The sequence below is a fragment of the Bufo gargarizans genome, chromosome 2 (assembly GCF_014858855.1).
Source record: "Bufo gargarizans isolate SCDJY-AF-19 chromosome 2, ASM1485885v1, whole genome shotgun sequence".
Classification (NCBI taxonomy): Eukaryota; Metazoa; Chordata; class Amphibia; order Anura; family Bufonidae; genus Bufo; species Bufo gargarizans.
In genome coordinates this window covers 65,259,812-65,286,527 of record NC_058081.1, presented here as the reverse complement: position 1 = coordinate 65,286,527, position 26,716 = coordinate 65,259,812, and the positions used below count along the sequence as shown (strand labels likewise).

Here is a 26,716-nt window from a genome sequence, read left to right as displayed (position 1 = left end):
CCTGCCTCAATATCCTTGTTGGTGACAGAGAATTGTGCATGCACTGTACAATAGCGTTTCTGGTGCCTGTGTACTATTCCCCGCTGCAGTATTCTTGTCTTCAGTGAGTAAATGTGTAGGCGCAGACTTACATGCGTGAGCTCGCCACATCTAAGACAAAAACTTTAGAGACATGAAAAAAACAGTTTTAGCCCTTCTTAATTAAAGTGGTCGTCGCATGTCACACTTTGGTGGCATATCGCAAGGACATGACACCAATGTTTGATAGGTTTGGGTCCTAGAGGTGAGACCCGCACCTATCTCTAGAACTGGGCCCCCAAAGTGAACAAGGGCACACTGCGCAAGCACGGCCACCATTCATTCATAAGGGAGTGCCGCAAATAGACAAGCACCTACTTGCACGTTGCGCCCTCCATTCAGTTCTATGGGAGTTCTGGAAATAGCCCAGCATGCTGACTTGGCTCTTTTTGGAACACCCATAGAAGCAAATGGAGAGCATGCGAGGTGCCCTCTTCTTCGCCTTGGGGGCACCATTCCAAAGATATATGCAGATCCCACAGTTGGGACCCGAACCTATCAGACATTTGTGGCATGTCCTCACAATATTGCAAGAAAATTTAGACTGAAACCTTCAGGATCACAGGTGCATTTCCATGAAGCAAACATAATTACAAAAAAACTAAATGGCTGCACACCGTTAATTAAAGGGGTTGGCCCATCTCACACATTGGTTGCATATTGTGAGGACATTTCTTAGCTCTATTGTTTGTATATATAACGGTGTGCAGCCATTTTGTTTTTTGTAATTATGTTTGCTTCATGGATATGCACCTGTGATTCTGAAGGTTCTAGTCTAAATTTTCTTGCAATATATTGAGGGTAGCACCTCTTTTAGACTGGACACGCCCATCTACCTGGGACTTCTGAGCAGAGTATGTTTGTAGCTGGTTCCTACACTGCCCTGAATATTGTAGGCTTAAGTAAGTCCAAAGTGAGGCAGTATATTTAGTGTTAGGGACCCATCTGCGGAAGACACCTTGACGCCTGGTAGATGGGCCCGACACGTATGTGCGCTAAGAGCTTCCATTATTCATTTATAGTCGGTATTGTACCACTTTTATCTAGAATGACCCCCATTTCTTAGCTCTATTGTTTGTATACAGTACAGACCAAAAGTTTGGACACACCTTCTCATCCAAAGAGTTTTCTTTATTTTCATGACTATGAAAATTGTAGATTCACATTGAAGGCATCAAAACTATGAATTAACACATGTGGAATTATATACATAACAAAAAAGTGTGAAACAACTGAAAATATGTCATATTCTAGGTTCTTCAAAGTAGGCACCTTTTGCTTTGATTACTGCTTTGCACACTCTTGGCATGCTCTTGATGAGCTTCAAGAGGTAGCTACCTGAAATGGTCTTCCAACAGTCTTGAAGGAGTTCCCAGAGATGCTTAGCACTTGTTGGCCCTTTTGCCTTCACTCTGCGGTCCAGCTCACCCCAAACCATCTCGATTGGGTTCAGGTCCGGTGACTGTGGAGGCCAGGTCATCTGGCGCAGCACCCCATCAAATAGCCCTTACACAGCCTGGAGGTGTGTTTGGGGTCATTGTCCTGTTGAAAAATAAATGATGGTCCAACTAAACGCAAACCGGATGGAATAGCATGCCGCTGCAAGATGCTGTGGTAGCCATGCTGGTTCAGTATGCCTTCAATTTTGAATAAATCCCCAACAGTGTCACCAGCAAAGCACCCCCACACCTCCTCCTCCATGCTTCACGGTGGGAACCAGGCATGTAGAGTCCATCCGTTCACCTTTTCTGCGTCGCACAAAGACACGGTGGTTGGAACCAAAGATCTCAAATTTGGACTCATCAGACCAAAGCACAGATTTCCACTGGTCTAATGTCCATTCCTTGTGTTCTTTAGCCCAAACAAGTCTCTTCTGCTTGTTGCCTGTCCATAGCAGTGGTTTCCTAGCAGATGTTCTACCATAAAGGCCTGATTTCACACAGTCTCCTCTTAACAGTTGTTCTAGAGATGTGTCTGCTGCTAGAACTCTGTGTGGCATTGACCTGGTCTCTAATCTGAGCTGCTGTTAACCTGCGATTTCTGAGGCTGGTGACTCGGATGAACTTATCCTCCGCAGCAGAGGTGACTCTTGGTCTTCCTTTCCTGGGGCGGTCCGCATGTGAGCCAGTTTCTTTGTAGCGCTTGATGGTTTTTGTGACTGCACTTGGGGACACTTTCAAAGTTTTCCCAATTTTTCGGACTGACTGACCTTCATTTCTTAAAGTAATGATGGCCACTCGTTTTTCTTTACTTAGCTGCTTTTTTCTTGCCATAATACAAATTCTAACAGTCTATTCAGTAGGACTATCAGCTGTGTATCCACCTGACTTCTCCACAACGCAACTGATGGTCCCAACCCCATTTATAAGGCAATAAATCCCACTTATTAAACCTGACAGGGCACACCTGTGAAGTGAAGACCATTTCAGGTGACTACCTCTGGAAGCTCATCAAGAGAATGCCAAGAGTGTGCAAAGCAGTAAGCAAAGAAAAAGGTGGCTACTTTGAAGAACCTAGAATATGACATATTTTCAGTTGTTTCACACTTTTTTGTTATGTATATAAATCCACATGTGTTAATTCATAGTTTTGATGCCTTCAGTGTGAATCTACAATTTTCATAGTCATGAAAATAAAGAAAACTCTTTGAATGAGAAGGTGTGTCCAAACTTTTGGTCTGTACTGTATACAAACAATAGAGCTAAGAAATGGGGGTCATTCTAGATAAAAGTGGTACAATACCGACTATAAATGAATAATGGAAGCTCTTAGCGCACATACGTGTCGGGCCCATCTACCAGGCGTCAAGGTGTCTTCCGCAGATGGGTCCCTAACACTAAATATACTGCCTCACTTTGGACTTACTTAAGCCTACAATATTCAGGGCAGTGTAGGAACCAGCTACAAACATACTCTGCTCAGAAGTCCCAGGTAGATGGGCGTGTCCAGTCTAAAAGAGGTGCTACCCTCAATATATTGCAAGAAAATTTAGACTAGAACCTTCAGAATCACAGGTGCATATCCATGAAGCAAACATAATTACAAAAAACAAAATGGCTGCACACCGTTATATATACAAACAATAGAGCTAAGAAATGTCCTCACAATATGCAACCAATGTGTGAGATGGGCCAACCCCTTTAATTATTTGGTCTCTTCTAGAGATGTCTCCTGAAGCTCTTCTACTGTATGATCACTGATAGCACCAAACCTCCACAAAAGCAAGTGTCCAATTATTTTAACATCCATGTATTAACAATTAGCTCTGCTTAAAAAAACTATTCAATACTCAGAAAGACTATTCAGGAATATCCCACCATAAGAACTTATCCATACCTACCAATTTTGGAAAATTGAAAATAGGGACAATATGTGCAATTTCTTTCATACTAGGCCATGTCTCTAACTCTGCCCAAAGCATAACTATACATACCCAGTCCCCTTAATGCCCCTACATAGTAAATATTCCCCCTTTGTGCTAGCACACAGTAGTAATGCCCACATGTGACCCCTTCACCGTAGTAATGCCCACATTGTGCCCCTCACAGTAATTATGCACATATGTCCCCCCTTCACAGTAGTTATGGCCAGATATGTGCCCCCTTCCCAATAGTTATGCCCAGATATGTGCCCTCTTTCCAATAGTTATGCCCAGATGTGCCCCCTTCCCAATAGTTATGCCCAGATATGTGCCCCCTTCATAGTAGTAGGTCCCAGATATGTGCCACCTTTCAGAGTAGTTATGCCCAGATATGTGCCCCCTTCACAGTTGCTATGCCCTCTCCCTGCAGTTGTGCCCCCTTCTCATTAGTTATGCCCAGATGTGCCCCCTCACAGTAGTTATGCCCAGATACTGTATGTGTCCCTTCACAGTAGTTATGCCCAGATATGTGTCCCCTTCACAGTTGCTATGCCCAGATATTCCCCCTCACAGTAGTTATGCCCAGATTTGCCCCCCACAGTAGTTATGCCCAGATTTGCCCCCCACAGTAGTTATGCCCAGATTTGCCCCCCACAGTAGTTATGTCTAGAGAAAATTGTGGAATGGATGCGGACTCATTCATGTGGACGTGTGAATGGACCCATAGCTGATTTTAATGTTGTCAGTGTCCTTTATTATCTCCAATAATGGCCTACAGACCCAAAGGAAGATAGTAATAGCATATAACATTATGGAGAAACATTGATCATATGATCACCAGAGGTAAAAAGACAATTTTATTATCGGTGCTTGGCAGCCTCTTTATTTTGAGGATAGTGAATTGCCCGGAAAGTCCTTTTAACCCTTTATTGCCCTGCAGTGTACAGTTACACCGGACGCAGCTAGTTCTTAAAGAGTACCTTTCATCGGTCCAAACATTGTGAACTAAGTATCATGATATATACAGCGGCGCCCAGGGATCTCACTGCACTTACTATTATCCCTGGGCGCAGCTCCGTTCTCCTGCTATGCCCTCAGGAGAAAAAAAAAAACATCCCAGGCTGTGAGCTCTGCGCTGCGATTGGCCAGCGCTACAGCCTGGGAGAAGAAAACGCCCAGGAGAACAAGGGCAGACTCCTCCTACTATAACCAAGTCCCCTAAGTCTCCACCTACTATAACCAAGTGACCAAACATACCGGAGGGCATAGAGGGAGAACTGAGCGGCGCCCAGGGATAATAGTAAGTGCAGTGAGATCCCTGGGCGCCGCTGTATATGTCATGATACTTAGTTCACAATGTTTGGACCGATGAAAGGTACTCTTTAAGAACTAGCTGTGTCCGGTGTAACTGTACGCTGCAGGGCGATAAGGGGTTAAAAGGACTTTCCGGGCAATTCACTATCCTCAAAATAAAGAGGCTGCCAAGCACCGATAATAAAATGGTCTTTTTACCTCTGGTGATCATATGATCAATGTTTCTCCATAATGTTATATGCTATTGCTATCTTCCTTTGGGTCTGTAGGCCATTATTGGAGATAGAAAGGACACTGACAACATTAAAATCAGCTATGGGTCCATTCACACGTCCACATGAATGGGTCCGCATCCGTTCCGCAATTTTTCGGAACAGGTGCAGACCTGTTCATTTTCAATGGGGCCGGAAAAAATGCAGACAGCACACAGTGTGCTGTCCGCATCTGCACTTCCCTTCCGCAGCCACGTACAAGAAAAGGCATTTCTATTAAAGCGCCTGGCATGTGCGGTCCGCCGGTGTCCGTGTTTTGCGGATCCGCAATTTGCGGACGTGTGAATGGACCCTAAATACTCATTTATGTAACCAATTCTTTAGGAGATGCCTCTGAGGTTCCTTGAAATCACTTTCCTTTATGTAAATACCTGCGGGTATCTCCTTTTGATATAAGACAAAGCACCATCTGGCAGTTTTGCCAATTCAGAATCTCGCACTGCATGAACTGATGTTGCTCTTGGTTGATGGGTTAAAGCCTCAACCTGAAAAGATAGTTGACAAGTAAGATATGAAGAAGGAAGAACACCAAATGAATTTCTACTGAGGGGATTACAACAGCTGAAGTAACGGCTTATTCATTGTCTTGCATCACTATATCCATGGCCTTCAGCAATTTAGGTCCAGGTTTTTGGTTCTAGTGTTAAATACGGAGCCTCCCAGAAAGTATATCTCCTAAGTCAACTTTTAGGCCCCTTTCACACGGGCGAGTATTCCGCACAGATGCGATTCGTGAGGTGAACGCATTGCACCCGCAGTGAATCCCGACCCATTCATTTCTATGGGGCTGTTCACATGAGCGGTGATTTTCACGCATCACTTGTGTGTTGCGTGAAAATCGCAGCATGCTCTATTTTGTGCGTTTTTCACGTAACGCAGGCCCCATAGAAATGAATGGGGTTGCGTGAAAATCGCAAGCATCAGCAAGCAAGTGCGGATTCGGTGCGATTTTAACATGGTTATAAGGGAAAATAATAGAATTCTGAATACAGAATGCATAGTAAAATAGGGCTGGAGAGGTTAAAGAAAAAAAAAAAAAATTTAACTCACCTTAATCCACTTGATCACGCAGCCGGCATCTCTTCTGTCTGTCTTCTGTGCTGTGTGCAGGGACAGGACCTGTGGCGATGTCACTCCGGTCATCACATGGTCCATCACATGATCCATCACCATGGTAAAAGATCATGTGATGGATCATGTGATGACCGGAGTGACGTCACCACAGGTCCTGTTCCTGCACACAGCAAAGGAAGACAGACAGAAGAGAAGCCGGGCTGCGCGAGCAAGTGGATTAAGGTGAGTAAAAAAATTTTTTACTTTTTTTTAACCCCTCCAGCGCTATTGTACTATGCATTCTGTATTCAGAATGCTATTATTTTCCCTTATAACCATGTTATAAGGGAAAATAATACAATCTACAGAACACCGATCCCAAGCCCGAACTTCTGTGAAGAAGTTCGGGTTTGGGTACCAAACATGCCTATTTTTCTCCCGCGAGTGCAAATCGCATTACAATGTTTTGCACTCGCGCTGAAAAATCGTGCATGTTCCTGCAACGCACCCGCACCTTTTCCCGCAACGCCCCCGTGTGAAAGGGGCCTTAGTGGTTGAACAATTTACCTAATTGGGAACAGTGAGATGTGGGTACATTTGTCTAGCTCAATGTTATTACTACTATGGAGTATTTTAGCCGTAAGTTGATAGCATGAGAACATTTGCCCTTGTTCCTAGTGGTCGGATATGGCTGCTTTCACATAAACACTTTTTAGTTGTTTTTCTCCTTCATAGGAGAATAATCAAAATAACGGAAGTGCCGTTTTCACATATAACAGAAACTAACAGATTCCATTGACTATAATCCATTGATTATAATGGGATCCATTTGAGTTTCTGCTTGTGAGAACATTTTTTAGCGGAGACAAATGCAGGACTTTTCCATCTGCTATTTTTGACAATTTCTGGGCGGCAGCCATGAAAGGAGCTTCTGATGTAGATGTAAAAGGAGCCTTTGGGGGACATTTATTAAGCATGTTGAGCCAGAATGATGTCGTATAATGTGCCAAAAAGTATGGCGTTTTAATTTGCACCATTTATATCAACTGTTTTCTCCACAATTTTCTCCATAAAGAATGCATCACGCCAGAAATGAGTTATATATGTCAAAGTGGGCGGGGCTATCAAATTGACGCATATTGCACATCATCCTCTTATTGGCAGAATGGACTCAAATTGTTGCAGACAATTAAGCCAGCTTATCTGGTGGTGATTTGTGTAAAAGGTCGCATTTTTGGCAGAAAGATGCAACTTTTTGTTAAAAAATTGCATTTATGAAAAGCAAAACCAACGAGTTGTGGGAACAAGTGACAGGTAAGTATTAAAACAGGATGCATTTATTTTTATCTAATATAAATGAGCTAAACAACAGGGTTCTGTCAGTAAATTGACATTTAACAATTACAAAAATGTCCAGAGTCGCAATTTACTACTGGAAATGTCTCAAATATGCTTCAAAAGTTGCAAACATGTTTCAAAAGTCGCAAGTGTGGTCTGGCAGGGTTGGCTGAAAAGTCTCATTTTAGTGCTATTGGCGTTAAAATGTCTCAAATCAAGAGAAATAGGCGAATAATCAAGTTGATATTTTAAAAAGTCACATTTTACAAGCGGCGTGCACCTTTTGATATATGAGGTGAAACAAATCACCACTTTTGATTTGTAACATTAGTATGCTTTTGGTGCAAATTACACCATTACTGATAAATGACCCCCTTTGTCTGGTAAAATAGTACCACTCCCAAAACAACTTTATTTATACCAGACATCACGTTTGAAACTCCCCAATGCTCATTTCACGGCCATTGATAGTCTCCTCTCCCCTTTCTTGTGGTATAAGTAAACCTCTAGATTAGCGAGGGATACGTTTAAAGCCCCCTATGAAACCATCTTGCCCTTCCAAATATATATATATACTGGCAAGATATTTGCCGTATACATGCTGCTATACAGTTAGCATTTGCATCTTGGTGGCTTAGGGGAGACTAACAACCCAGCCGTGGTGCTGGAGGAGGCTTTATTGGGCTCTTATGAGGCACTGTCAAACTTTGTATATCGAAGAGGGTCTACCCGTCGCGTTATTATAGCTAATATGGCTGTGACAGTGGTGAGATGGACTACTTTCGTAGATTGTCATGCTCAAGGGGGAGACTTGGTCTCCCTACTTGCCGCTTTGGTGCAACCCATTTGCCTGATTTTGAGGTTTCACCATGGCACAGGGTAAAATATCTTACTAAATTATATGAGGAGGGACTGTGGCAAGAATTTAATCTAAGTTCTAGCTTATATAGATATTTTCAGTTGCGATGTGCATGTGTGGACTAGTTTGGTAGAGAGACTGTGACCTTTGAATGCGGGCCAGTGAAGACCATAGCGAGGAGGGTTAAACTTTTAAAGCCGGTCTCCTCTTTACACAGTGTGATTATGGCTATGCAGAATTCTCATCTGTTGAAGTCTTTCACCAAGTGGAAAATGGATATACCAAAATTGGAGGATTCGCAATTAAAAGAACTATAGTCTAGTTGGAGGTCTACAGTAATTAGTGCAAGAGATCAGATTATACAGACTAAGTGGCTTCACAGGGTCTATTTAACACCGGTCAGATTTTTCCGGATCCACAGACTCCCAGATCCCACTTACAAGGTACAATGAACCGAGAGGCTCTTTGTTTTATATGGTGCGGCTATGCCCTTCTATACAACAGAACTGGCAGCTTTCTGAACATAAAACTGGGGCTTCCTGGAGCGTCTCTCCCAAGATTAGTTTGTTGGGTATGATTTCCGATTTAATCCCTACTAAATATGGGAAAGAACTTCATTGTCTTTTAATGTTCTATGCTAAGAAATGTATTCTCCTGAGCTGAAAACCCCTAAAGACCCCATCTTGTCACTCAGTGGGTAAAATTAATCAATTTAGATCTCCTGCTATATAACCTGACCTATGCTACTAGAGAGGTCCCAGATCATTGTTTTTCAAATCTGGAATCTTTGGGTTCAAGCACAAATGTCTACTGTTATAGATTCTTAATGCACTGGCGTGGTGTAGGTGTGAGATTGTTGAGTGAGTGGGTATAATGGACAATTCTACATTTCTAATCCTGAGGCCCTTTTTTGAGGTACTGCAAATATTTTATAGATAATTTATAGTGGGCTTGAGGATCAGTATTTCTTCTCCATGGAAGACTTATAATAGTTTTTTTTTGGTTTGTGTTGAAATGTATTTGTTTACTTTGACCTCTGTAACTTGAAAAATCCAATAAAAAAAGAGACTCCCAGTCTTACCATACCAATCAGCTCCCCTCGTCCATACTCCCCCACCACACATTTCTTGCCACCCTCGTGCTGGATCACTGAACGAAGACGACCATTCAATGCAATATAGGTACAATCTGAAGGATCTCCTTTACTGTGGAAGACATAGTGATCATGAGATAGAAAGGACAGAAACCAAGGATAGAAACTAAGACCATGTTATAACTTATGTAGAGTCAAGGCATCTTGGCTAACAGGACAGGTAGGCGGTGGAATCTGACACCAAATATCTTTGTCTTTTAGAGGTCCTACACTTTCCTAAAATACTCTTTTATACCGTAGAGTAAAATGGTTTGAACATAGATTGTGGGGATTTTGAGGGTCAGCATTGAAGATGTAGGAGACCACATACTGGACATTCCTTCAGAGGAGAAAGCTGTCCAGGATTTGCCTTCCCACATCTTTAATAATTACCCGGCAAGCCCAAACTGGAATATTTCCATTATAAACTGAAATTTGTTTCCAGATTTAGTTTTTCTGTTGATCACTGAACTAATGTTTAGTTGTATAACCTTTATTTCTGATAACTGCTTTACATCTCTGTGGCCTAAAGTCAACTAACATCTGACACCTGCGAACAGATATTCCAGCCCAAGCTGACTGGACCACATTCCACAGCTATTCTGCATTTTTTATGTCACTCCACAAATTATCAATGGGATTAGGGTCCGGAGATTGGGCTGGCCACTTCATAACATCAATCTTGTTGGTCTGGAACCAGGATGTTGCCCGCTTGCTAGTGTGTTTGGGGTCGCTGTCCTGCTGAAACACCCATTTCAAGGACATTTCTTCTTCAGCATAAGGCAACATGAGCACTTCTAGTATTCTTATATATTCAAACTGGTCCAATGGTGCCTGGTATGCGATAAATGGGTCAGACTCCAGAGCATGAGAAGCATCCCCAAACCATTATGCTTGCACCTCCATGTTTTACTGTCTTCATAGTGTACTGTGGCTTGAATTAGGTGATTATGGGTCGTCTCACAAACTGTGGCCTTTAGACCTAATAAGAACAATCTTACCCTCATCTGTCCATAGAAAGCTGCACCACTTCTCTTTAGGCCAGCCATTGTGTTCTTTGGCAAACTGTAACCTTTTCAATACTTTTTTTATTTATTCAGCAATGATACTTTACGAGGGTTTCTTGCAAATAGCTTGGCTTTACGGAGGTGTCTTCTGATTGTTGCAGTGCTCACCGGTAACTGAAGATCTTCTTTGATTTACCTGGAGCTTATCATTGGATTCTTGTTTGCCATTCTTGTAATTCTATGTTCTACACAGATGGTATTACCGTATTTCTTTTCCTACCATGTGTTTGGGGTTTTGTTTGCCATTTTCAAGTATTGGAGATCATTTTAGCTGAGCATCCAATTGTTTTCTGCACTTCTTTATATGTTTTCCCCTCTCCAATCAACTTCTTAATCAAAGTTCTCACTTCTTCGGTACAATGTCTGGAACAACCCATTTTACTCACTGAGCAAGGGCTAAAACCAGCAGGTACGACATTTGCTGGCCTCCTTCTTTAAATAAGGGCCATAACTGACACCTGTTTCTTCACATAATGAATGACCTCACTAATTATTGTCTACAGTGTATGGTATAGTAGTTATATTTATGTGTACAATATTGCATACAATTTTTATGTGTGATATAGCACCAGTATTTATGTGTTACTGTTGTAGGAACACTATAGCTATGTTCACATATGCCGCAAGAACCTTGGTGTACCGGAGTTAACTGTATTTGGCATCGCTGGATACTGCCGCGGATCCCTATTGACTATAATGGGATCTAAGGTAGATCTGTCTGGTTTACGGCATAAATGCCAGCATTTGGCCAGACAAAAAATACTGCATGTAGTGGTATTAGTTGGGCCAAAAGACGGCATTTATGCCAGGTCTCAGTTGGATGCCATCATAGTCAATGGGGATTCGGCGGTATGCGGCACTATCCAACGATGCAGAGTATAGTAAACACTGGTAGTCTTGGTTCATATGTGACTTCTTGGCAAATATGTCAACCAAGCCTTAGTAGAGTGGGGGAGCTACACTAAGGCCCCTTTCACACGGGTAAGAATTCTGCGCGGGTGCAATGCATGAGGTGAACGCATTGCATCGGCACTGAATCTGGACCTATTAACTTCAATGGGGCTGTGCAGATGAGCGGTGATTTTCACGCATCACTTGTGCGTTGCGTGAAAATCGCAGCATGTTCTATATTCTGCGTTTTTCATGCAACGCACGCCCCATATAAATGAATGGGGCTGCATGAAAATCGCATAGCATCCGCAAGCAAGTGCGGATGCAATGCGATTTTCACGCATGGTTGCTAGGAGATGATGTTAGTAAATTGATAACAGTCAATTTGCTGTATCATTTTCCCTTATAACATGGTTATAAAGGAAAATAATAGCATTCTTAATACAGAATGCTTACTAAAATGTTGCATGAAGGGTTAAAAAAATATAAATGAACTCACCTCATCCACTTGATCACACAGCCAACATCGTCTTCTTCTTTCCGGACCTGCAAAAGGGCCTTTGATGACGTAATTGCGCTCACGATGTGGCGAGCGCGGTGACGTCAGCACAGGTCCTGCTGATTACGTCATCAAAGGTCCTTTTGCAGGTCCTGAAAGAAGAAGAAAGAAGACGATGTCGGCTGCGCGATCAACTGGATGAGGTGAGTTATTTTTTTTTATTTTTAAACCCCTCAATCGACATTTTACTAAGCATTCTGTACTAAAGATTTGTTATAAGGGAAAATAATAAAATCTACAGAACACCTAACCCAAACTTCAGTGAAGAAGTCAGGGTTCAGGTCTGGGTATCACATTCAGTTTTTTATCACGCGCGTGCAAAAAGCATTGCACCAGCGCGATAAAAACTGAACGACGCAATCGCACTCAAAACTGACTGAAATTGCATGCGCACACGCTCGGGTTTCCCGCAATGCACACGTGACGTATCTGGAGCAAATCCGGGACGCCCGTATGAAAGAGGCCTAAATCTTTACCTAGGTATGGCTCTGAATTGATAGTACACTTACCTGTAAAGCTGTTTACCGGCCTCCACCCCTATCCAATCAATGGCGAAATCCACCTGTCTCACAAATGGAGAGACACGTCGAGCAACAGAATGTGCCACGGAGAGAAGAACATAGGGATGAGAACGAAGGATCCTGGAACATAGACAGACAGAGGTGGCCGTAAAGCACACATTGTATTCATCAGGTGAAATTACTATCCTCTCCCTTTAATAGTTATAAAACCATAAGAATCTGGTTAGAACCTTATTATGGAAGTGAAACAATATGGGAGGGGGATCTCCACTCTCCAAGAAGGAGCGGCTATAAAGAGCACTCTTTAAAACCTGGCGTGCATGCTGAATGTATAAAACGTAGGGAATTTCTGAAAAATTTGCCCATTTTTCATTACTTTTATGTCCACTTTTAATGAAAACTTTATGGAACTGTAATACTTTACATTTTCATCCATGTCACATAGGTTTCTGCCTTTGCCAAACTATATAGGGGTAGATTTATCAAATCTGATGCAAAGGAAAACTGGCTTTGTTGCCCATAGCAACCAATCAGATTCCTTCTTTGGAAAATGAAAGGTGGAATCTGATTGGTTGGTATGGACAACTAAGCCAATTCTACTTTACACCAGTTCGATAAATCTTTCCCATAGAGATGTAAATAAGGACAAACAAAGCAGGGGAATTTATCAAAACTGGTGTAAAGTAGAGCTGGCTTAGTTGCCCATAGTAACCAATCAGATTCCACCTTACATTTCCCAAAGGAGCTGTGAAAAATGAAAAGTGGAATCTGATTGGTTGCTATGGGCAACTAAACCAGTTGTACTTTACACCAGTTTTGATAAATCTCCCCCGTAGACTTTTTTATGCACTTTTGGTCTACGTATGCCCAAATATAGCGTAAAGGTACATCAAGCAATACATTTTGATACGTTTCAACTGCATTCAAACATATACGCTTGTCATGAAGCAAAAACAAGAAGTCAACAGCCCCCAACAAGCAGGAAGGCCCTGCAAGTCTTTTTCCATTGATTTAGTCAGAATGGGGAGAGTGCACACTTTCTAAGGGCTCATGCACACACAACCTTTGCCTGTTTTGCAGTCCGCAAAACACGGATACCGGCCATGTGCATTCCTCATTTTGCAGAATGGAACGCCCGGCCCATGATAGAACAGTCCTATCCTTGTCCTTTGTGTGTGCACTGGAACGGACACACGGTGTGCTGTCCGTATCTTTTGTGGCCCCACTGAAGTGAATTAGCCCATATTTAAACTACAAAAAATGCGGATTGGATGCAGACAAAAAAAATACAAGGGTCATTTATTTAAACAGAAATAGCCTATATATGGCATATTTTTGGGACAGATCCTTTGTGCTGCAATCTGCGACTTTTCCCCGCTCGCGCCAGGTCTAAAAAAAAAGTGGCAGGTGCGGAGAATGGGACGGGCCGGCAGGCCCGTCTAATTTACCATGTTTTTGACGTAGAAAATAGTCTAAATGTAAGACAGCTAGGAATCTGCCATACATTTAGAAGCAACGGTGGATCCGCCGAAGTTATGTAGAGGCTGGCGCCTCTTCAAAACTCCAGCAGAACCACCGCCAGCGCAGAGCTTCATTTAAATCAGCGGCTAAAATGCCAGTCTCAATAAATGTGCACCTATGTTCGTGTGCATGAGCCCTTATTCCAATTTAATCCTTGACCTAAGTTTTTGGAGAATGCTCTGCGTGGACATTCATACAACACTGTATGTAGGTCGTGCCCTAATTGTGGACATCTCTGTGTAACAGAAAATATAACATATGCACTAACCATGAAATCATAAATATTGGTTTCCGCTTGTTCACTAAGAAAGCAGGAGCACTTCCACTGAACCAAAAAGTTCCTTGAGTATGTATACAAATGGTGATCAAGAGAGTAAGACTTTCCTTACAGATACGGTAAATGACCATGAGCAATACAAGATATGCAAACAGCAGACAAGATAGGCAAGAAACTCACTGGTAAAAGTGAGTGCGACTCAAGCATAGAAAGGAGGTGTCTTGGACGGCTCTAATCGTGAAGATCAAAGGTTCTCCAGTAAGAACAGTCAGCTGTCCAATCATCTCACCAGGTGCTGTCTCAAAGATACAAGAGTCCTCTCGGCCTGTGACCCCTTGATAAACATGGAGGCGGCCTGACAGGACGTAGTGGAGCCCAACATCCTGAGAGGAGGAAAGAGAAGACTTTGAGATATGGAAAACACTAAAGAGGAACTGACAGACACAGTGTCTGACAGGGTTGACCCTACTGATTAAAAGCATACATTGATGATGTAATTCAGTTGCACTGTTCATGTGCAGTCAAGGTTTTATTAGAATGCAAATGGAGCGCATGCGCAGTACATCTGCTTCAGCTTACGACTGCACACATGTGTAATGACCCAGAGTGCCATTACCACTCCGCACCCTGCTACTGTCTCCTATGGGCTAACACAGTGTCATCTTATGCATTTATTACAGGTCCTACACAATGTGCATTGCTATTCCTATGTAACTGTTAATGTTCATGTAATGTACCTGGTTCAAATACGTATTATTCAACAGTGAGAGCCAGAACTGATAAGTGCCTGTGCTTCAGATTACCAGGGGTCAAATCATATTATTCAAAAAGGCAATCCTAAAACATAACATTTATTGGTAATGCAAATAAAATAAGTTGTGTCCACAGATAAAGTGCAAAACAAGATCAACAATTGGGATCAAGGGTGTGTAAACCCCCAATTATACAACAATTAGTATCCCAAAAGGAAAAAATAAATAAAGTGCACGGCGGCACTGATAACCAGCACGTCCTACCAGTACCAAGGGACGGTCAGCAAATCCGTGTCCGATTACTTGAGCAGTATCATACCCATCTGAAGGTGATGTCCAACCAGCAGGGAGATGGCAGTGATAATACGCTACGTAGGGTCCCTATTGATGCCCTGTGGCTAGCTAACCGCTTCACCCTGATACTAGGAGATATGTAGCAGCCTGACCACAGGGCATTCGTCCTGATAAGGGCGACCCCGTCCGGAACCTGTCCCTCAGCAATAAAGTTCTGTATGTCCCTATATACAAAAAACACTCCCATTGCTGAGGGACAGGTTCCGGACTGGGTCGCCCTTATCAGAACAAGTGCCCTGTGGTCAGGCTGCTACATATCTCCTAGTATCAGGGTGAAGCGGTTAGCTAGCCACAGGGCATCAATAGGGACCCTACGTAGCGTATTATCACTGCCATCTCCCTGCTGGTTGGACATCACCTTCAGATGGGTATGATACTGCTCAAGGAATTGTAGTGTCCCACTACGTAAAGGTGGGCACTACTAAGGGGTCAATTGGGTCATGTTGTTCCCCACCTCCTGTGGGAGATTGCTTATTGTATTTTGTATTGTATGACTGCATATTTCCATGTTAATTCCTGTGTACCAGGCCTGCTAGGAGTGTAGTTTCTTCTCCTAAGCTGTAGAGGGAGCTAGGGAACCCCCTAGTATATATAGTTAGGCCCAGACAGGAAAGGGGAGTTCAGTCTGGTCCAGGAGGCGAAAGCAAGTTCAGTCTAGCCTGCCTGAAGTCCTGAGCAAGTGAAGCTCAGAGGTTAGTCCAGGAGAGGAGTATCCTCCTGAGTTAGCCTGCACCCTGCAGAGTCCAGAGCAGTGCTGATCCTATCCAGCCAAGTGGAAAGCTGAGAGGCAGAAGTTTATTGTCAGCAAGAGAACTTATACCAGAGGAGGTTTCCCTACCCAAGGATAAAGCCAGCTATTAGGCATAGGAGCCTTGGAGAAAGCCAGACAGTATCTGCAGAAAGTACAGCCTGATCTGTGAGTTTTAATTCCCTCTGAGTCACCTTGCTAGGATTCTACCTGCCATCTATGTCAAGCCTGCTTGTTACTAATCTTCTTCATATGGAACTGTTTGGAGTTTGTACATAGTTTGAACTGTTCATTAAAGAAGAATTCTAGTTCACTGCAATTGTGTGTACCTCCATTATTCCTCCTAACAATCAGTGTGCCACCGTTACCGGCACTGGCGTCACGAACTGTAAGGGATCTCGCCACAGGCACGCTAAACCTTCAACACCCAGGGCACCTCACCTATCACCTGGTCTGGTCCCTATATCTAGAGAGAGCCCTAGAGGATCTAAGTGCCAGCCTCTTCATCACTGACTGTACGCCTGCCCAAGGTATCCTACAAACTGTGAGTACTAAGAGCAACCTTCAGTCTGCCTACTGACCCCCGTGACCTCACACTCGCTCACCCTGAAGGACTGGCGTATTGCATAATCGGACACGGATTTGCTGACCGTCCCTTGGTACTGGTAGGACGTGCTGGTTATCAGTGCCACCGTGCACTTTGTTTTTTCCTTTTGGGATACTAATTGTTGTATAATTGTGGGTTTACACACCCTTGATCCCAATTGTTGATCTTGTTTTGCACTTTATCTGTGGACACAACCTATTTTATTTGCATTACCAATACATTTTATGTTTTAGGATTGCCTTTTTGAATAATATGTACCTGGTTCACCAGAAGGTGGCAGCAAGCATTGCAGAGCTACATTTATAGAGAATGGAACCTTCTTTCCATTCTAACTCTCCCTCTAAGGAGGAGAGGGGACTAGTTAGTTGAAGTCAGTTGCAGTTTTACCCCCTGCCAAGGAAGGGTGTGCAGCAGGTGCGTGTCCCTGCTGTACGTGCCTTGCCTAAGCCAGCCAGACCACCTTCAGCTCTGCTAGATGTGGAGGCCACAGCTTGGAGCCTCTGAAGCCAGAAGAAAAGGTTCCCTGGATTAAGCTAGAGTCAAACTACAGAAAGAAGTTGCAGCAGACATCTAAAGCAAAGTTATTCAGTCAGCCTGTCAACACAGCAGAGCCAGAGAGCACCAGATGTAGCAGAGTTGAGTTTGTTCGCCTGCCAGAGTTAATGCTAAAGCCTGCTGGAACCCAAGACAAAGCCCGAAACTGTTAGAGAAATGTTTATTCAAGTAAAGCGGTTATTGAACTTCATCACAAGGTCTGGACTCAATTTATTTCATCATCCCCTTCATCAACAACCCACCTTTCATTGCTTTGGAGCCAACGCCTAGGGTCCAGAGTATCCAGGTAGGAGCACCATGACACGTGCACCAACATTAAGGGACATTTAGGCCACCCTACACCTGGGTACCATCTACTACATCACTAAAAAGGGGCCCTGTGCCCTTGTTGCCTCACTGCAACTGGCATCACGAAAACAAATACTTTTTCCTCTTAAAGGGCCCTGGGGGGAGGTGCCCGTTGCAGATGCAGGTGTGTGATTACAGGGCCAGGTGAGATACCTGGACCTGTCAGTTAAGGGGAAGGTGGAGAAGCAATTGAGACAGGGCTGGAGCTAAGTTGCATCAAAAAACACAGACACACCCCTCTGTGAACATCTAATTTACATAATAATTAAACTCTAACTATACAAGAACTGCTCAACTGATTTACATAAGAAATGTATATTTTTACTCAACAGAATCAATCCTACCAGGCATTGTGCCTGGTTAATAGATTTGATCTTGCTGGCCTCTTTAAAGATTGTCAGATAGATATAGGCAAGATAGAAATAGGATGTGGGAGATATGAATAGGATATCATCCATGACAGTAAATCAGATAGACATAGACTTCTTACCCCCAAAACCCACCTGGTCTCCTTTCTGTGCAATAATGGTCTCGGCTTTTACATGATGTACAGATACCTTATTTTCCAGTAAAGAAGGATCCTGCAAAACAGGTTATCGGGGTAAAATTGAGCAATATATAGACAAAGCCAGCCTTAGGGGTGTGCGACCTGTGCAGTCCCCATAGGAGGCATCAGTCACTTGTGCTGAACAGAGTGTCTCAGAATGCCTGGCACGTGAGGCTTGTGACCACCATGAATCTTAATATTAAATGTATAGCAGTATTATTTGGATAGTGCTTCTACTAGATACATTTATGTACAGAACTTCTATTTGGTCACTGGTTGTGGTATTATTTGAGCACTGTATGACGGTTATCGAGTGGCATTGCTACGTAGTATATTACTGTTGGAGTGTATGTAGCAGTTATTTGGCCAATATATGGAATATATATTTAGATACTATACTATTTGGTTTAACTAGGCACGGTTTAGTATGGTTCTTTTTAAACTGTATACACCTTATGGTGTCGCACAGGGCACCACCCAACCTAAGGCCAACTGTGTATATGGAAATGGAATAAATATAATGATATGAACAAATGTCACCTCAAGGTTCATCAGTGTGGCCAGCTGTCTCTTTCCATTCTCTAATAGTCTTTTTGTCTTCTCCTCAGACTCCCAGTCTTGATCCTCCAACAAAATCCATAGACTTTGGTAAGTAAAAAGTATTCATCCATAGAATCCCCCAAAATTCCCATAGAATCAGTGTGAGAAAAATTCACATGCTTGTTATAAAGGACAGGATAGGTTTAGGCTACTTTCACATTAGCGGCAGCCTTCTCCGGCAGGCTGTTCTAGCGGGTGAACAGCCTGCTGGATCCGTGCAGCCGCTAGTGCACGCATGCCGCCGCAAGTCCGCTCCAGCCCCATTGACTATAATGGGGGCGGGCCAGAGGTCCGGCGCCAACACGGCAAACATGCCGAGAGGAGCCGGAATAAAACTACGACATGTTCACCTGCCGGAACAGCCTGCCAGAGAAGGCTGCCGCTAATGTGAAAGTAGCCTTACTGACATTAATCCACAGGAGTCCCAGACAGTAATATTTACCTTGAAGCTCAGGAGTGTAAAAGCTAAACCTTGCCCCTACCCCCATATGGCTGCTCTTGGATCACACACAATCCTTTATGATGATATAATAGACCTATAAAACCCATCCACTAAAGCTTTACACAGCTCTTTTATTAGACAGGGAACGTGGGCTCCTGAGGGAAAGGGACCCCACCAAAATCATCTCCAACCACTATGTCTCTGTTCTCAAAAGCAAGATTTTACCACATCAGATGTAGATGTCTGTAGGATATGACTTTGCTCCAGTTCACAGTCCAGAGACCGCCAAAAACCTGTAAGTAACGATACTAACGTTAGAAAAACTCTACAGAACTCTTTTGCTACCATTGTGAAGACTCAATAAAAATGATAAAGATCATGGCACACAAACTAAATTACTATGAAAGAGAGCAGATGGTATATCCAAACAGGCAACATCTGGACCAGGTAAGGATGAGGCCTGTTTACATGGAGTTGGATTCCACCTAGATCCAACATAGAAGTCCAATACACAAGAAGGCTCCAAAGTACCGGCAGATTTAATGTTTTATTGTCGAGCAGAACATAACAGCAATGTTTCAGCACAAAAGTCGCTCTTCCAGTGTCGCCACTCTAGTCCTCCCTAGTGGTCTCAATTTACTTGGTTTCAGTAGTCACCACTGCAGCCAAGGTCAGCTAGAAGATGCCCTTACCAATAGTGTATAAGATCTCATGAATCTCAAAAATACCATGGTGGGGTTGTTGTGACAACAACTTATGAACGTTCCCTAATATTAAAGCATATAATGATAACTTAAAGGGGTAATACAAGACTATAAAAGACCTCACAGAGTGGCCAACCTGCATAACATCAGAAGTGGTCTGGAGAGGTTTCACTGTTGAAATAACAAAAGATAAGTGGTCACAAGTAACTGTAGTACCATTCACACCTGGTCTTCTCGAAGAAGATTTGCAACTACCCAGCATTGGAGGTCTCTGGCGAGTTGATGATGCCACTGCAGCACTTTCTAAATCTACTTAAAACAAAAAAGTGGATATTATGATGCATGAAGAAATAATGCTCTAACACCACATTGGAAAGTCATTTCCACAAACGGTCTTTGGAGATATATGTTTTTGAAGAACAGCTGGGGGTCAACATCTATAAGGTATCTTGAGAAATCACCCATAATTATTCCCAAAATGTGAAGGTATCTTAATCTTACCTTCAAAATGAGTCATACTTCTAGCAAGACGAGGTCGTGCTGCCCGAGTAGTGCCTGACTCAGCTTGCAGGTCCTGTTCATAGAGACACAAACCCCTGGTTACATTTTCTAACCACCACACTTGTTAAAATCCAGACTGAGGGATTTGGGAAAGCTGGAGGCTTGGGTTAAGAGATGGCAAATTAAATGTATTGGGGATAAGTGTTATAGCTCTGGGCAGAAGAAGCAAGTTCTAGAATTATGTATTAAATAGTAAAACATTGGATAAATGTGCCACTAAAACATTTGGAAATATCAGTTGACAGTAAACTTAACTTTAGCAACCAATGCCAGGCAGCTGCTGCCAAGGCAAATTATGGGATGTCTGAAGGAGGCACAGATGCTCATAAAAAGAACAGAGTTCTGCCTATTAAAGTAATCATTAGTCAAACCACACATGGAATATTGTACACAATTTTGGGCACCTGTGTATAAGAAGTATATAGCTCAACTAGCGTAGGCGAGGGCACTTTGGGGAAAAAACACATTGCTTAGGGGAGATCTAATTACAATATGCAAATATATAGATGGACAGTTCAGAGATCATTCTAATAATCTTTTTATACTTACGCCTGTAGCCATGACAAGAATGCATTCTCTACAGAGCAGAGAAGGTCTCATCATCAACATAGATGGGACTATTTACTGTAAGAGCAATTAGACTCTGGGACACCTAGCTAGAAGAGGTTGTGATGGTTGATTCATTGGACAAGTTCAAGAGGGGAACAGATATCTTTGAGAGGAACATTATGACAAGATATATGTACTAGATTTCTGGAGAAGGGACAAAATCCAGGGATTTATTCTGATTTTTTTTTTTCTTTAATATGAGCAATTGGTTTCCACCTCAGAGGGTTTTTTGTCTTCTGCTGGATCAACACAGTGTAATTATAGGTAGGACTTGATGGACCTGTGTAATTTATTTTATTTTATCAGCTCTATAACTAAGTCAAAGGTGCTCACATGCTGGAAGAGCTCAATAGTAAGTCCCAGATAATGATGCAGGGCAAGGAATGTGACTCTTTGCAGACGAAGGGCAATGATCTGTTGAGAGGAAAAAAAGGGGTAACTGGGATACTGAAATATAGTAAGGCATTTTCAGCTCAAATGTTACAGACCAAGAGCACACAACCAGAGGCCTGCAATGTCAATTTGCATGGCATCTGCCATCTAAAATTTCAACACATAGCTGTCAAAAGATCCAGGCAACACTGTTAGGGTCCATTCACACGTCAGTATTTTTACCTTTCCAGATAACCGTTCCTTTTTTTTTGCGGATCCGTTTTTCAGTACAACCTTTTGTTTTATTTTTTACTAAGGCCTCTTTCACACTTGCGTTGTCCGGATCCGGCGTGTACTCCACTTGCCGGAATTACACGCCGGATCTGGAAAAACGCAAGTGTACTGAAAGCATTTGAAGACGGATCCGTCTTCAAAATGCTTTCAGTGTTACTATGGCACTCAGGACGCTCTTAAAGTCCTGGTTGCCATAGTAGGAGCGGGGAGCAGGGGAGCGGTATACTTACCATCCGTGCGGCTCCCGGGGCGCTCCAGAGTGACATCAGAGCGCCCCAGGCGCATGGATGACGTGCCATGCGATCACGTCATCCATGCGCCTGGGGCGCCCTGACGTCACTCTGGAGCGCCCCGGGAGCCGCACGGATGGTAAGTATACCGCTGAGAAGCTCTGACAGAAGCCTTTCAGAACCTCCTCCTTGAGTTTTCTTTGTTTTTGGTTTTCAGTTCCTCATCTCGTTAGCCTCTCTCAGCTGTCATGTAGTTGGACTGATTGCATCCCTTTAAATTCCTCCCCATAATGCATTAGTGTGCGGTTTATACAGCTTCTTGGAGTGTGTGTGCATGCTGATCCTATTTGTTGTACATTCATTTGTGAATTTCTGTTTGCTGGATCCCAGGTGACCCTGACTCCCTCCGTATCTAGTGTAGGGAGCCGGTGGTCGTGTCCCTTCACTATTATAGGGTGTTCAGGTGTTATATAGTCGAGGTACAAGGATATGCGATCATCCACCATTGGGATTATCACATAGGCTGAGCAGTAAGGGAGAGAGCCAGGTCTGATGCAGGGGTCTCCCTTTTTGTTCCTTAGTTTTGGATCCAGTGAGTCATATATTCATTTTGCATTGTCTTGTTTCCTGTACACCTTCCGTGACAGTAGGGTGGTGAACATGAAGGCATGTAGCTCCCTCTATTTAAGATTATTGGAGGTGTGAAAAGCTCAAGATCCTCCACTTCTCCAATAAACTACAATACAAAGAGAAGGGTCCAAAAATAGACCCCAATTACCAGATAGTTATTGCATATACTGTTGAGATGCCATAAATGTCTCAACTATAAATTCTATGCTTCTTTTTTGTAGCTTATGGGAGTGCTGCAGTGGTTGAGTTTGACAATATGGCCCTTTGATGAGAAAAGGTTTTACACCTGTTCTGTAGACCATCATCATGAACATGAATTTTGTCCAACACAAAATTAAGGCAACTAATAGAGGGATCTCATACTGTGTGCTCATAATTTATGCAATACAGTTGTTATTACGTGTCACCATGAATGAACATTCTCAGCCCAAAAAATTCTCAACTCGTAAGAAACTAAAAATGTCCATGGTTGAAACCAATCATCATGCATTATTCTGTACTCTCATGTCCATATTTTGGATGCTCAAACAAAGAACATTTCCCAAAAATTATAATTGTTGCATCTTTCTGATTATTATTGGACCACAAAATAGGGGATCATCAACGTCATATTAACTATAGGTTAATCTTCTTGTAACCACAAGATTTATTTATCTGAAGACCTGACGTCATATGGTTACACACATGCCAACCATAGGTTATTATTTGAAGAGCCAAGATTTAGAGCAGTGGTCTCCAACTCCCAGCATGCCCCAACAAAAAGAGTCATAATAGTTGATAAATAGATAGATAGATAGATAGATAGATAGATAGATAGATAGATAGAACGAACGAACCATGTGTAAAAATAAGACCTAGAAAATGCATGTACCAACCTGAACAGTTCGGGTGAGGCTTTGGGGATACTCCTTGAAGACAGCACAAAAAGCCTCAACAGGAAGACGCAGTACAGTGCTTTTCTCAATGGCCTTTGCTGTCACTGTGCGGTAAGGCCTCTGATGACCCTATATGAGGAAACAGTTGTTTTGTTTTTGTTAATGAAATACACCTAATATTGGAAAAGAAAAATACGATCTGCTACAAAAAAAATTATCCAATACCAATTTTGGGTTTATGACCTTTTGTAATGTTAACTGTGCCAAAAACACTAAAAATGAGCACTGCCTTAATGTTATATAGTACAAGTACACCTCTTATCCAACATCTGTGAAATCCTGCCCCAGTACCTGCTACCAGTTTCCTCAAGCCCCCACCACACCAATGTGTTGTCATTAGTGATGTTACGGTACTTTCACAGTCACCCAAATATCAAAAGTCAGTATATCACAAAATGTATTATTTTTTCTATTTCAGATACATAAAACCAATTCAGAAAATTTTGGACAACTTCCTTGTATTTTTCGGTTTTCCTGAGGGTCTTATTACTGGGACACGTGTTCATTCAATCTAAATTGGCTCAGGATTGCACTTTCATTTTTTCCCAACCCAAGTTCCAATAGCCATAACGTTTTTAATTTTCTGTTCATTTTGCCATATGAGGTCTTATTTTTTTGTGGGATAAGTTGTACTTTTTAATGGCACCATTTGATTTACCAGGTCCTATATTGTAAACAGGAAAAAAAAATCTTTGTGGGATTAAATTGAAAAACCCCACAATTCTACCAAAGTTTTTTTGTTTTTGATATTACAGCGTTCACGGTGTGCCAAAAAAATGACATGAGGTCCTTATTCTGCGGCTCAATCCGAATACGGTGATACCAAATGTACAGGTTTTTTTTCAGAAGGGGGGATAAGGTGACCAAAAATGGCAAATCGTGTGTTTTCATTTTTTTACCTTACGGCGTACACTGTGCAGGACAACTATTTTCATATTTTAATAGTTGAGACATTTTTGGACACGGCGACGCCTGTTAGGTCTATTTTCCTTAATATGTAAAATTGGGAAAGGGGTGTGATGTAGACTTTTAATCTGTTTATGGTTTTTTTTATGTTTTGTTAAACTTTTTTAAAAGTAACTTTTAGCCCCCTAAGGCTTGTTTCACATCTGCGTTAAGACGATCCAGCAGGCTGTTCCAGCTGGGAACAACCTGCTGGATCCGTCCCTGCTGGGTGCAACCGCGTGCTGCCCCACTATAGTGGGGACTGGCAGACAGAAGGTGTTGCAGTTACGCGAGTCCTTCCTCACTCTTCTCTCCCATGCTCCTTCCACTTGGGGCTTTGCCCACTGTTAGAGCAGCACTAGAGCTGCACTTAGTGAGAAATGAAAATATGAATATATAATGGCGCTTGGGGCCATAATGAGCCCCTCATTGACATCGAGCCCAGGGCAGCAGATCCAAACGCCCCTATTATCATCCACCATTTGCTGTAGCCTCCAACCAGGAGACCAGTATGGCTTTTACCCAGACGAGAGGAGAGAGGCAGTGAGGTAGTTTAGTGCAGAGAGCAATGAACATTCCACAGTGAAACCCTGCCCTGGACCCTGGCAGGAGCATAGCATGGCAGAATAAAACTTCATATCCACACCACTCATGATAATACAAAGCTCCACAAAAAAGGTATGTTTTTACTATTCTCCCCCAGCCCCTACTTAGTTCTGGTCAAAGGGGAGAAAAACAGAACTGGATCACACATCCACAATGCTATCCTTTGATCTGACTCGCTTCTCAGCGCTATATTAAAGTGTACAGCCCCCCATACTGCATGCTGTACAAGAGGCATTAGTGTACATTTTGATCAAAAGGCATAAGCCCACTCACCACGCCAAGGTCGCCTCTTTGAGTGGGACTTACTCTGACAAAATGGTGCAGCGACAATGCGGTGACAAAGCGGCACTGCCCTAGTAGGCGGCGGGACCCTGGAGTCAAACAACACCTCTGCTGTCTGACAATGCCACCCATGGCACTGGGTCCCACTAACCCACCAGCACAGCGCCACAAAAACAGAGGCCACCACGCAGCACTGCACCATGTGAACAGTTGTCTAACACAACATGTCCATTGCTATCAGGAGCTACAGGTCAATGTAATACCAGTAGTAAAGAAGAAAGATGGGTGGCATTATCAGACAGCAGAGGTGCTGTTTGACTCCTGGGTCCCGCCGCCTACTAGGGCAGTGCCGCTTTGTCACCGCATTGTCGCTGCGCCTTTGTGTCATGTCAAATGTACACTAATGCCTCTTGTACAGCATGCAGTATGGGGGGCTGTACACTTTATTATAGCACTGAGAAGCGAGTTAGATCAAAGCATAGCATTGTGGATGTGTGATCCAGTTCTGTTTTTCTCCCCCTGATAATCCCTACTTAGTTCTGTCAACAGTTTAGTATGGTCAAACTTCTGACAGATTCCCTTTGAGAGGGCGTGTTTGGTAAATATATTGGCAGAGCCAAAGAAACGTCTCCTTTGAATTTTGGGAAAATGTAAACAATAGTGGGTGTTCTATTTTGACAACCAAGCTCAAACTTGGACCACTGGATACAACCTAGTTGTCCTACAATTAGAAGGTGCACATATGGTACGTTCGCCCCTGCTCATAACATCAGCTTACCGTGAGAACATCCAGAATACTCAGAAGACTGTGGACGTTGTCACCAGGAACTATGGACTTCATGTAATGTCTGGTACCGTCCTTTGAAGAAGATAAAGATTTTTTTAGATGATGTCAGGAAATGTATTGGGTATAATGAGCTCATGAGATTAGTAGATGAGAGGACTGTCACGTCCTACTGTCAAAACCCTGGACTGGATGTAGTATTGCTTGTTCACGTGGTTGTAGAATTAAGCTGACCTTCAGACAGGTCATCAATATCAGACACCCTGCACCTCCACCCATCAATTCTTTCCTGCAGCCCTTGCAATGAAATCTAAACAGTGCAAGAAGCCAGAAGCAGAAGGGCCCGTCCACTTCGTAGTGGTTATGCCTGGGTACTGCAGCTTATATATCTACCATTGACTTCAGTACTGCAGGAGGTCAGCACGGCCACAACACAGTGGATGGAGCCTTCAGCTTTTGTCTCCATCCACTGATAGTTCTCTGCGGTGGGAGTGCTCGGTGTCTCCCACCGATCGGACATTGATGACCTATCCAAAGGATTAGTTATCAGTTTGTAAAAGCTGACATG

The 26,716-nt window shown here is 42.9% G+C and overlaps 1 protein-coding gene across 10 annotated transcripts in view; it reads right to left on the bottom strand.

Moving 5' to 3' along the window:
* The window catches only part of LOC122927337 (patatin-like phospholipase domain-containing protein 6), a 68,039-nt gene that overhangs the window by 29,760 nt on the left and 11,563 nt on the right, over positions 1 to 26,716 (bottom strand). For 7 of the 10 annotated variants that reach the window (XR_006387779.1, XM_044279079.1, XM_044279086.1 and 4 more), the window contains exons 8-19: positions 26,143 to 26,223; positions 23,472 to 23,600; positions 21,404 to 21,484; positions 20,402 to 20,474; positions 20,117 to 20,212; positions 19,422 to 19,489; positions 18,695 to 18,778; positions 18,111 to 18,188; positions 14,424 to 14,626; positions 12,434 to 12,565; positions 9,357 to 9,480; positions 5,397 to 5,510 (exon numbers count right to left, since the gene is read on the bottom strand). Coding sequence is in view for 9 of the 10 variants with exons in the window: in XM_044279079.1 (XP_044135014.1) it covers positions 5,397 to 5,510; positions 9,357 to 9,480; positions 12,434 to 12,565; positions 14,424 to 14,626; positions 18,111 to 18,188; positions 18,695 to 18,778; positions 19,422 to 19,489; positions 20,117 to 20,212; positions 20,402 to 20,474; positions 21,404 to 21,484; positions 23,472 to 23,600; positions 26,143 to 26,223 (1,263 nt within the window). In the remaining variant the exon portion in view is untranslated. The remainder of the gene's footprint in view (positions 1 to 5,396; positions 5,511 to 9,356; positions 9,481 to 12,433; positions 12,566 to 14,423; positions 14,627 to 18,110; positions 18,189 to 18,694; positions 18,779 to 19,421; positions 19,490 to 20,116; positions 20,213 to 20,401; positions 20,475 to 21,403; positions 21,485 to 23,471; positions 23,601 to 26,142; positions 26,224 to 26,716) is intronic. The other 3 variants (XM_044279084.1, XM_044279083.1, XM_044279085.1) reach the window with 3 other exon arrangements.